The following is a 12,303-nucleotide window of genomic DNA, read 5'->3' on the forward strand; positions in this document are numbered from 1 at the left end:
TATATATATACACACACACACACACACACACACACACACACACACACCTGCTGCTCTATCTTCCCTTCATCCTTGGGCAGGTGAGCAGCAAGGAACCAGTCTCCAGGTTTGGGATAGGTCACATTGAACAGTGTCACATTGCTGCTCTGTCCACTGGGAATGGTCAGCGTCAAATTGTGAGCAAGAGACACAGATGTGGAGTTTGGAAAGGCTGTTTCTATGGGGTTGATGACCGGGGGCGCTCCTGCCCTAAAGTGCCTGTTGATGTGCATTAGATTGACAAAAGTCAATGTTAAGCGACATAATTAGAAAACATATCACTACTTTGTTATTTAGTTACTTTTGACTACTTTTATAACCAACTATTATAGTATACAGTACTTCTTTCAGGAAGAGTCTCTGGGGCAACTTAGGGTTAAAGACCCCATGAAATGGTTCGATAAACAATTTTCCTTAATTTGTTGGTGCATTTTAGCTGCTAAAAGTTTATTTTGTCATCTTTTAGGAGTATATTAGTATATAAATTAAATTATTTGACATCTGTATGTGCTCTTTAATAGTTTGCATGTTTCCAAGCATTTTTAAGCAGGTCTCCTGGTATTGATGCCGTACACAATAATCTTGGGCTTCTCAGTTTAAGAGTTCTCATGAGAATTTGTCTTCTGTATACAGTCTCCAAGAAGTGATCTCTAAGAAAGAGCTCCATGGAGATAATTCTTAGACGCATCAACACATACTGAAATGTAATAATTTTCATTACAAGACTTAAACCTGTAAAAATGAAAACATTAACGTCACAATGAAACGGAAGTACAAACAGATGTTTTCTTCCGTATTGTGACATAAATCGTGGAAAAAAAGGGGGGAAAAAGTAGGGTGAGGACTTGGTTCTATGTATCTGTGTCTGATTGGATTTTGAGATGTGGACGTTGCACACAAAAGTGGACACAGATGTAAGCAAGTCCTGCATACATCACAGGTCTAAACCCAAAGACCAGTTGTAATATTTTGATTGAATATTACAAGGTTCAAAACATTAAGAAAAAAGAGCGAGAGAAAGAAACATGCATTCTTCACAATAAGATCTATAACATGCATTTAGAAAATAGAAAAGATACATTTTCATTTCATGTTAACTTGAAATATTTATAAACCATTAGAAACATTAAAACCCACGCTTGATATTGGACATGTTTTCAAATGGGTTACCACAGTATCATAATTTCTGCCAAAATACCATAGCAACTACAGCTATTATTACAACTATAAAACCCTGTAAATCTCCTTCAAAGAGGTTTTCGGGATTTTATCACATTTCATTTCATCACAGTGTTGCATAATAGCAAGTTCTCCATTAAATTTACCCAAACTTTTACCTAGAAGCATGATTTTTGGAAGGAAACATTTTTATCACGGTAAAGCTTTCAAAATATTATTTCAATACTGAAAGCACTTCAAATTCATGGATTATTCAAACACGCCTGTTTACTGTCATAATTTCACCATACATACACAGTGATGTTTTGGTTGCCACAGTTCAGTACGGATCCCCGTGAGACGGTGAGCAGCCACCGCACGAGCACCGCATCTTCCGGTACTCTGAAGTGATGGAGCCGAACATTACCGAACCAGCTGTATTTGGACAGCCTCTGAGGCGTTTTAGAGTAGAACCCGTTCAAGTAAGTGAGATCTGGGGGGCAGAGCATGACGTCATGATAGCGTCAGATGTAAACAATCACAATAAGCGAGATCCTTTTATTCGTTTTCAACATGTTTATGTAAAGACTTATTTATGCATAAACATGCTACAAAACAGATTTGCGTCCGATTACCTAAACGACTAAAAATATTTACGAAAATCCATGCCTATTTTTGTGACATTTGGGTAAGAGCGAAAAACGGATAAAACGGCTGTTAAATACCGCAAATATATCTATGATATCTAAAGCGCTCCCAAAAACTCACCGTCAGCAAAACAGCCAGCGATAACATACAGTAGAAGGCACGGTGCAAAATACTTTTCCATAATGCAGTCTAGATTCTCCTCAGTCAGCCCATTGTAGTGTTCTTCAAATGTCTAAGGACTGTTGTAACTCGTTACTTCCTGGTTCAACACAGAAATACTGGACGTCGGTTTCATACGTAGGCTATGCATAACTTCCTCTTCGCAGCTCATAAATATTACTTAAGGTTCGTGTCGTTCTTCCAAAAGGCCAATCGGGTGGTAGTTCCTGTTAATTAATATTCATTAATTCCTAAGGTCCATCGTAATATTCATAAGATAAGTCTGTGCTGCAGAAGGATTCAGTAGCCCCTCACTGCAGAACACAAGATCCAGGGGGCGTGGTTGGATCCACATCTAGGGGGTGGAGATTAGTAGGTTTAGGGGTGGAGATGGGTGGGTTTAGGGATCAGGGGGTGGAGATTGATAGGTTTAGGTATATGTAGGGTGGGAGGAGTTGGATCTGGATCCAACAACGCCCCCTGGATCTTGTGTTCTGCAGTGAGGACCATCTCCCTGCGGGACGCTTCAGAATGGTTGCCAAGCAACGTCATCAGGACCTGATTAATATTCATGAGCCAGGCCTTCGCCATAGTGGGATTCAATTCACACACACACAAAAAAGATTTCAATTGCATTTATTTACTATTTTATTTATTTACTTTTTGATCATTCAAAAGTATTTGGAATAAAACAAAGCAATAAAACAAATAAAAAATATTGATAAATGAGTCAAGATATTTAAGATTTCAGCCATATACTGCAGCAACTGCTGGTTGTTGTTGTTGTTATTATTATTATTATTACTATATATACGACTATCATCCACCAGATTTATGGTTACAGTGAGAATTCATGAAAACAGCAACAGTGCTATCTGGTCAAGACCTCATACTGTTATGTTGAAAGGCCAAAAAAAACATGATAAAATTGCCATTGTATATATAACATTTCTAAAATGCAATGTATGTATGTACAGTATGTATTATGCCTTTTTATACAATAAAACCTCATACACAAACTCTCTCTCTCTCTCTTTCTCTCTCTCTCTCTCTCTCTCTCTATATATATATATATTCCCTTTTTATAAATCAATAAAAAACCCTCATACACAAACTCTTCATAAATTCCATCTTCTTGTATTTATTTTGGAATAATTGGCAGATCATACTAAATTCCCCTTCTGGCAAACTTTCTTTGCATTAAGATTATGATTAACAACCCTTTAGGACTATATAACTAACATTTTAAGTGACAAAGAACATGTCTCAGTAGTTGTCTTGTGCACTTGTGCAATGTGAAATGTTTGATTATTGTTTTTGTGTATACATTCAGAGTTCTAAATTAACACAGTGTGTGTGTGTATATATATATATATATATATATATATATTTATATATATATTAGAATTTTGATGGTACACAGATGTCACGGTTCGGTACATACCTCGGTTCGGGGTTCACGGTTCGATACAAGGAATAAATTCTTGAAATATATTTGATTTTGTTTACAGATAAACAAGAGTGTGTGTGTATATATATATATATATATATATATATATATATATATATATTAGAATTTTGCATTATTAAACCATAATGTAGAATTAATGTAGAACTTTATTTTTTGTAAAATAACAGAAGGACAGTTCTAAATCTTGTAATCATGTGTAATGTCCACCTGTGGCTGACGGATGGTTAAGCCATTACATGCTGTCTGACCAACCTGAAGCTGCAGTTAAGTGTTCTTGTTCTCTGACATATGTTAGTCCAGATGCTGTGCTCTCCACTGCTGGTCATTAGCTTTTCTATTGCCCTGCGTCCAGCTCATATTCACTCATGCTGAGCACACACACACACACACACACACACACACTCTCTCTCTCTTGCTCTTCTTAGTCTTTAATCAATGTTACACACACATACATGTTAAGCTGCTTCTACTACAGTATATTCCTCCTGCCACCTCATAGACTGTTTATCTGGAAAGCATTTTGAATGTGGCATATTTATTTTTAGAAAGTCTGACATTTTACACTCAATTTATAAATGCACTTTTATATACATATTTATATCACACAATGTGTAAAAAAAACAACAAAAAAAAACCTTGAATTCTTTTTTTCTGACATTAAAATTGTTTTAATATTTTATACTTTATAATTTGCGACTAGTAACTACATTTAATTTTTATTTTATTGTAGTTTAAAAAGTTTTGTTTGCTATAATCCCCATTTAAGACCAGGGTTAGTTGTCACTTTTGAGTCCAGTGAAAAGTGTAGGTTTATTTTGAGGGGAAATAAATATATAATCTTGAAATTTTATGTCAGATAATGAATATTAATTAAACGTGTTTTGAAATACATATAAAAAACTGCTAGTGAAAGCACACATTTGTCTAATTTAGCCTATAACTTTGACATAGGCTAGCCTTCGTGACAATGAGATACACTAACTAGCCCCGGTCTGTCCTAGATCTTACATTTAATTTACACCATAGCTTTTTTTTATGATTCAGTCTCTCTTTTCTTTATTTGTAGTTTGCAGAAACAACACTTTACTGTTGAGTGTTGTGCACTTAATTAATACACTTTTGATTTGCTGTAGCCTATATAAACGTTAAACATTATTTATAAGGTCAAACGCACCTCAGACAGATCAAAGGAGCATAATGGGCGTCATTTGGCTTGCTTGTCTTTTTAATGGGGTTTTATAAAGGGGCTCATTCAAAAGTCAAAACGGCGTAAAATGCGATTTCACGCCTTTTTAGGTTCATCCTTAAGTGGCCACCAGCTACACGATAACAGCTGTGAGTCAGACGCGCTGAGGTAAACGGACACTTGAGCGTCCCCCGGCAAACGAAGCGGCCGCCACGCGCGCCAGTTTCCGTCCGTCTCGCCGGTTGCTGGGAGCCCAGACAAACTCACGCTCTGTTTGAGCAGAACACAATTACAGACGCGCGCCTAAATATTTGCTCAGAAAACAGACCCCCCACGAGCGATGGGTATAAATGAGCAAACCGCTAATTATCCATAACGCGAAACGGACAGCACGACTTCACGAGCGACATCCATCAAGCATTACACGGTAGGTAAGAGAGACTCACATTTTAACATTTTCTAAAGTAGTACTAAATTCTTTTTCTTTTTCTTTCTTTTTCTTTAATTCTTTCATGCTTACGTGTTTTTTCTGTTAGCTGTATAACAAAGTTGTCACATTTAATCTTACACAAGTTAAATTTTTATTGTCCAACATTTTTACAGAAAACAACAATGATTAAAATTAAAATCATTTAAATTAAAATAATTTAAAAATACATATATGTATTTAAAAATGTGTGAGTGTGTGTGTGTACATATGTTTAATACATTTATTAAACTAAAAAAATACTCTTGTTATAAGAAAACAATACAATTTCTGTATCGACTATACAGTATTACCGAGATATAGCCTTTTTCTTCGTGACAACTGTCCCCAATCTGGTGTATATTTATGTATACATATAATTTTCTTCATAGGATGGCAGCAAGTGTTATCAGGACGCTGAGTAACCTGGGTTTGGCGAAACCCTTCCCTCCCTGCTTCTTTCCGGCTGAGGATGAGGAGGAGACCGAAGAAGAATATGAAGAGGAGCTGAGAGAGGACAGTTTGGAGGAGGACGAGGATGCAGTAGCCAGTGAGTCTCAAGAGGAAGAGCCATGGAGTTTTGATTCGTCCCCCAATAACGCTGAGATGACCAATCAGCTCCTGCGGTTTGCTGAACTCATCAGCAGCGATGTCCAGCGCTACTTCGGCCGAAGCCAAGACCCTGATGCCTGTGACATCTATGCAGAGAGACCGTGTCCAAAAGTCGGGGGCCGCCAGCGGTACTACGCTGACTTCATCAAAGTAGCATCATCAGGGCAGGCGGAGGAGCCTGAGCTGCTCGGGCCCCTTGCAGAGCTCTTTCAAGACGCCCAAAGGAAAGGACGGGGTTTACCCATGAACCAACGTCGCCTGCCAAACAGTTTCTGGACAGAGCCTTTTGCACATCAGCTTGACACGTTGGGTGATGCAAACACACAAGAGAACTCGCTCAGTATGATTAACACATCAGAGGGCTCCAGTCACATCAACACGTCATTGAGTATGTTCAGTAACACGAGCGTTTGCACCATGACCAGCTCCAGTAGCTCAAGCACACCAGACTTCAGTGATTTACTTGCTCACTGGGCCATGGACAGAGAAAATCCCAATGAATTCAACTGTGACTATCCACTTTCATAATCAATCAGCCTGTCTTCTACACTGCAAAATATCATGTTGTTAATTTGTTCTGCTTTTCTTCTTGTTCTTAATGTCTGCCTTGTTTTTCAGTAAAATATCTGCACAAGACAAAAGTGCATTTTATCATGTTCTGTTCTCAGTTGTTTTCATTGTAATATTTTTTATGTTATTTTATTAATTAACTTTAGTTTTTTTTGGCAGTGCATTCAGTATTCAGTTTTTCAATTTAAAATACTACTCCTACAACATTTTGTATCATTCTTACTCTCAAGTTTGTTTTCATGTATAAAAAGACATGAAAAATGTATGCAACAAAGTGCTATTAAAACACCCTGTTTGCGATCAATAACGCTTCTAACTCCTCACACAGAGATGACCAATTACAAGGCAGAAATAAGTAAGAAATTATGTATAATTAGGTCACAATCACAAAATAAATTGCAACAACTGAACCCCAATGTGACCATTTGTGAACCCAATGAAACTTGCAATGAAGGAAATTGCCTACCTGCACTTAGGGTTATTATCGTCAACTAAAACTAAAATCATGAAGGGAAAAACAAATTTATTAAAAACAAAATAACTTTAAAACAAAATAACTATATATATATACAGTATATATATATATATATTATTTTTTTGTGTGTGTGTATATATATATAAAGTACTAAAATAATGAACTAAAACTAATAAATAAAAAGTAATAAAAACTATAGACATTATAAAAAATTATCAATAAAAATCACAAAAATGCACAGAAAATTCTGTAACTTTAACTAAAATTAAAGTGAAAACAGAAAATATTAAAAAATCTTGTGAAATCAGAAAATATTAAATAATCTAAATATTAACAAAAACTATAATAGTATATCAATGATACTTAAAATAACACTGCCTGTAGTAATTTATACGGAATCAAGTATTCCAGAAAGAAGTGGAATAACACTCACATTTATGTTCATTATAGACTTTGAATATAAACAGTAGAACAATGACAGAAAACAGAATGAGAGGCACTTGGTGAACTGGTTTCAACACATTTCCTGTTAATAATGAATGGTAACTGAATCTGCCCTGTCATACTACATGCACAAAACACACTGAACTAGATGTCTATATTTGTCCACATAACCACAGGCCGTTAGGCTGAATAATTCACAGGGAATACAAGTTTTGGTAGCACAGAATCCCACCTCTGTCTATGCAGTGAGTGTGTGGGAAAATGAGTGCATGTCCCTTTCTATAATTTCATAATTTGTTTAAATAGTGCATGTGTGCAGATCTTCATTTCGGTCCTCTGAGTGCTTACGTGTCTGAGCAGGGTGAACTCACTAGTGGCACATGGGCAGAAAGGCCAGATATGGACACGTGGTTTGGTCATGGCTAATTCACACACACACACACACACACACACACACACACACACACACACACACACACACACACACTACTACTTGTTTTTTCAATTATATCTACTGGACACTATTCTAGATAACTGGAAGCAAGCAATAAAGACAGCCACGGTATATTCTCAGGATACTAAGTGATGTGAATTTCCTACGTTATTACATTTGCTTGTAATCTGATGTTAATTTTCCACTCTCCAACGGCTCACTTTCAGAGCTCATGTGAAGTGGCAAGTAAGACCAGTAGATTTGCACCACGCAGGCTTTTCAATGATTCGTCAGCATCAGTGTGCTCTTATCAGCACCACAAGACCACACAGCAGCATGTTACAGCTCATTTCAGCGCTCTTTCTCTGTAGGCCCCTGAACTGATCGATCATGAGGCTTCTACACATCCTGGGTCTCACCCTCTTGCTCTGCGGCCTGTGTGTGAGGGCAGAGGAGGAATCAGCTGAGGAAAAAGTAGAGGAAAAAGTAGAGGACAGCTCTGAAGAAGACACAGAACCAGAGAAACCAGAGAAGACAGAAGAAATTACAGAAGAGAAAGACGTTTTGGTCCTTCATAGCGTCAACTTTGATAGAGCTCTTAGTGAGAACAAATACCTGCTTGTAGAATTTTGTAAGTACTCTATGACTTTCCTTTGAAATATATTATATGACTATAATTATTTTGCTTGCAAATGGTCATTCTGATCTTTGTCTAAATAATGCAAGAAAACACTACACTACAATATCTTTTTACTGCAATGTGTGTTCAAAATGATTTAAATGATCATTTAGAAAGTTTTATATTCAGCTGCACGCATTTAAACTATCCTATAGAAAGCAGCACAAGTTCAAAGATTATTAGCATTTGTTGGACACATCATCCATTAGGAGCGCACCTGTTATTTCTCCCACGCTTGTAAGGAGGGCCAGTTATCCAAATGATACAATTGTGTATTATGCTATTGTCATTGCAGTAAAATGTTAGAACCAAGGTGAAAAAATACTGATATTATTAATGCCAACATTTACACAAATGCATTTTGAAACTTAACTGGCATATAATTCTGAACTGTATGCTCTGAACCTAAAATATAGTGAATAGTTGTAACAAATAGTTGAAATATTTCTTAAACAATTTCAGAGTAAAGTTAGGGATCACAAAGGTTTTTGTATGAAATATTATTATAAATAACTGTTTTGTTTTAATATATTAAAAAAAGCCATTAGTTACCACACTCTTTAGTGTCACATGATCAGTAGAATAATATGCTGAATTCTCTCAACATTTCTTATTAATATCAGTGTTTTTCCGGATCTGTTGAATAGAAAGTTCCAAAGCATTTGAACAATTCATAAAACTATGTGTGACTCAAAACCAGGGCCGGTCCTAGCATTTTGGGGGCCCTAAGCAAGCAGATTATATACGTGTAAACAAATGTTTGAATAAAGATATGGCATATTTAAATATTTAGTGTCATTTGATAAACACCAAAGTGAATAAAAATAATCTTAACGGCTGTTTGAAAACATGTAAATACTGTTTGACTTTGACCTGCATGACAAACAAGCAGGTGTCAGAAGTTGCGCTTGCGCAGCTGCTTTGTGTAGAGGGGTAACCATAGTAACGGCAGTATTTCTGCTGTTCCTAAAGTGCCACCTGCTGTCAGAGAGTGAACTTGCATTTCAATTCAGCACTTCTGCTGCTTTTGTTTAGCTCAATGAGAAAATCTGACTCAACTTTTATGCAGCAAACGCGTAGTGTTGTCAAACTTAACTGGTCGATGGAAAATAAGATAATGTGCGTTCTAAAAATCCAAACCATTGGGATAATAAGATATCTAGAATTATTCGCGTATTTTGAATTGCCCACTGTAACAATACCATTCATGTTCATTACTGTTGTTTCATTCACAGCACGTCTTCAAAGTGCTCGCAGCATGATGCAGCATCCGCCATTTCAACAATATATTTTTTAAATCCCTCACTTACCCATATCTTGATCACTTTCTTTTCTCTTTTCCCACTTCTCTGCAGTCTGCACCAGTTTTATAGTGTCGCCTCTTCATTTTCAAATATTAACACACCCGACTGAAACTTTATCAAAGTGATTATATCGAGCAGCATTACTGTCTGAACCTGACATGGGGCCCCCTGGTGGTCACGGGGCCCTATGCAACCGCTTACATCGCTTATTAGGTCGGGCCGGCACTGCTCAAAACCTTCTAGTTACTGAAATACAGCCTTTGTGACAACATGCTGGTATGACACTTGTTCTTGTCTTTTAAAACATAAAAAGATGCTCCATGGTGTGGTCACTGTCGCAATTTGGAGCCCATTTATGCAGAAGTGGCTGGATTACTGAAAAATGGGTCATCTGAAGTACGACTGGCCAAAGTGGACGCCGACGAAGAGAAAGACCTTGCCACAGAGTTCCACGTGGGCAGTTTTCCCACTCTTAAATTCTTCAAAGACGGCAATAGGCAAAATGCCACCGATTTTTCTGGTAATGCATTTATTTGTTTGGTGCATTTGCATGCATGATGTTATTTTCATACAGTGTGTTCTATAAACACAAGCTCATAGGCATTATTCTGTGATTTGAACAGGAACGCGAACGGTAAAAGGAATCACGAGGTGGCTGGAGAGGCACACGGGGCCCAGCGCTACTGTTCTCAATGATGTGAAGAGTGCAGAGGCTCTGCTGGATGCACATGATGTGGTTGTGGTTGGATTCTTCCAGGTAAATTACCTATTGTTTGCATAAAGTAACTGACTTTTTCAGATATGACATTGCCTTATAGCCAAAGAGTTCTAGTAAAACATATCATTGCACTCTCTATTTATAACAAAAGATTTATCATTGAAAAGTTATTATTTTAATTTATTGAAATTTGTCCCAGGATTTGGAAGGAGTTAAGGCAAAGACATTTTATGATGTAACTTTAATAGCAGTGGACTTTGACTTCGGCATCACAAGCAACCCAGAGCTCTTCAAGAAGTACGATGTAAAAAGCGACTCGTTGGTGCTTTTCAAGAAGGTAATTCCAGTATATATAAATCGAATATATTCGTTGTCTATTTACATCGCAAATAGTGAGTCACTGAATCATTCGTTCAACTGATTCGCGACTGAAAGAACTCTTGCTATTCTCTGTTTAAATTTAAGTTATTATTAAACTACTTGAAAGAGACTTTCAGGAAGATTTAGTTTTTAAATCAATAACATCCTTACCTCATTTTAAATGTGTACGGTCATTTTCCACAATCCCCTTTCTCTTCTTAATGTAAACAAGATAGATCTACTACATGATGAATTGAGGACAACACCTACAGTCTAGTTCAGTAACATAACGCTGACTCGCTCAGCAAACGGGCTGTGTTCAGTCAGTTCAGTCAACCAAAAAAATGCGTGTTCTCTTCCCGCACTCGATAGCCATTGGTTTATGCTATCGTCAGTCTTAGTTTGAGGACAGTGAAAGCCATACGCTTAAAAGACTTAGGTAAACAAAATATCCAGTGTGTGCCTGAAATGGAATATTCATTCACTTTGAAGATTAATTTAAAATCATTTGTTCACACCCCAAAAATCCCTACTTTCTTGTTTAAAAAAAGTAAATAAAAAATACTGCGTAGTTCGCTCTACTATGTTCCTATCACAAACCCACACAGTCTTCTCTTTGTATACATTCCAGTTTGATGAAAAGCGGGCAGACAAGCCACTCACCGAGGACAGCGAGCTAGACAAAGGAGAGATGATTTCATTCATCCATGCCAACAGCATGAAACTTGTCATTCCATTTAATGAAGAGGTAACACTTCAAAATTCACTTCACTAACCAATGTTAAAATAATTAAAAATTGTCTTAAAGGGGTCATATGATGCTTTTTTAAAGATCATTATTTTGTGTATTTGGTGTAACAGAATATGTTGACATGCTTTAATGTTCAAAAAACACATTATTTTTCAAATACTGTACATTATTGTAGGTCCTCTATGCCCCGCCTCTCTCAAACGCTTCGTTTTCTACAAAGTCCCTCCTTCCGACAAGCGCAGTCTGCTCTGATTGGCCAGCTGACCCAGTGCATTGTGACTGGCCGAACACCGCAAGCACTCGTCGGAAATGTAACGCCCCTTACCATAATCGCGAGCTTCATCTTTCAAAATAAATATAAAGACAGAGCCCGAAAGGGGAACAGAGTCGCGTGACAGACACAGTGATGAAGCTGGTATGTGTTTGCAGTACACAAGCCACGGTTAAGACAGCTGACTCCACAGTGAATGACCCTCTCTCTCTCTCTCTCTCTCTCGCTCACACGCACGCACGCGCGCACACACACACACACACACACACACACACACACGATGCGCAAAACTCCGCATTTGAACAGTCAATAGCAAATACTTAAAACTAATAACAAAACAGTAGCTGATTCAGAAGCGCCAGATTGTCATAGCAAAGTCAGAATTACCTCCTCTCCTAGGTTCACGAAACGGTCGTCCATAAAATGCATTGCTGTTCTGTTGTAAGTAATCTTAAAGATTCCTAAATGCATCTACTTCCGGAAGGCCAAATAAAGTGCTTTTGCTTTCACCTAGAAACACACAGCGTCTCCCTGACATAGCTGCTTCAACACTAACTGC

The 12,303-nt window shown here is 37.3% G+C and overlaps 3 protein-coding genes across 4 annotated transcripts in view; 2 read left to right on the plus strand and 1 right to left on the minus strand.

Annotated features, from left to right (window-relative positions):
* pgap6 (post-glycosylphosphatidylinositol attachment to proteins 6) overlaps nucleotides 1-2,106 on the minus strand; it is an 18,097-nt gene extending 15,991 nt beyond the window's left edge. For both annotated transcript variants that reach the window (XR_001636957.1, XM_016519888.1), the window contains exons 1-3: nucleotides 1,966-2,106; nucleotides 1,513-1,690; nucleotides 48-258 (exon numbers count right to left, since the gene is read on the minus strand). Coding sequence is in view for 1 of the 2 variants with exons in the window: in XM_016519888.1 (XP_016375374.1) it covers nucleotides 48-258; nucleotides 1,513-1,690; nucleotides 1,966-2,026 (450 nt within the window). In the remaining variant the exon portion in view is untranslated. The remainder of the gene's footprint in view (nucleotides 1-47; nucleotides 259-1,512; nucleotides 1,691-1,965) is intronic.
* A 2,643-nt stretch (nucleotides 2,107-4,749) lies between these two features.
* Nucleotides 4,750-6,281, plus strand: LOC107714127 (uncharacterized). The gene is made up of 2 exons (XM_016519865.1): nucleotides 4,750-4,829; nucleotides 5,520-6,281. The coding sequence occupies exons 1-2, from the start codon at nucleotides 4,750-4,752 to the stop codon at nucleotides 6,265-6,267; spliced, it is 828 nt and encodes a 275-aa protein (XP_016375351.1). The 3' UTR covers nucleotides 6,268-6,281.
* A 1,730-nt stretch (nucleotides 6,282-8,011) lies between these two features.
* Nucleotides 8,012-12,303, plus strand: part of LOC107714133 (protein disulfide-isomerase-like) — a 6,703-nt gene continuing 2,411 nt past the window's right edge. The window contains exons 1-5 of the mRNA XM_016519876.1: nucleotides 8,012-8,292; nucleotides 9,958-10,164; nucleotides 10,268-10,401; nucleotides 10,562-10,699; nucleotides 11,354-11,470. Coding sequence (XP_016375362.1) covers nucleotides 8,052-8,292; nucleotides 9,958-10,164; nucleotides 10,268-10,401; nucleotides 10,562-10,699; nucleotides 11,354-11,470 — 837 coding nt within the window. The 5' untranslated portion in view covers nucleotides 8,012-8,051. The remainder of the gene's footprint in view (nucleotides 8,293-9,957; nucleotides 10,165-10,267; nucleotides 10,402-10,561; nucleotides 10,700-11,353; nucleotides 11,471-12,303) is intronic.

The sequence above is a fragment of the Sinocyclocheilus rhinocerous genome, unplaced genomic scaffold, assembly GCF_001515625.1.
Source record: "Sinocyclocheilus rhinocerous isolate Xijiao unplaced genomic scaffold, SAMN03320098_v1.1 scaffold1953, whole genome shotgun sequence".
Classification (NCBI taxonomy): domain Eukaryota; kingdom Metazoa; phylum Chordata; class Actinopteri; order Cypriniformes; family Cyprinidae; genus Sinocyclocheilus; species Sinocyclocheilus rhinocerous.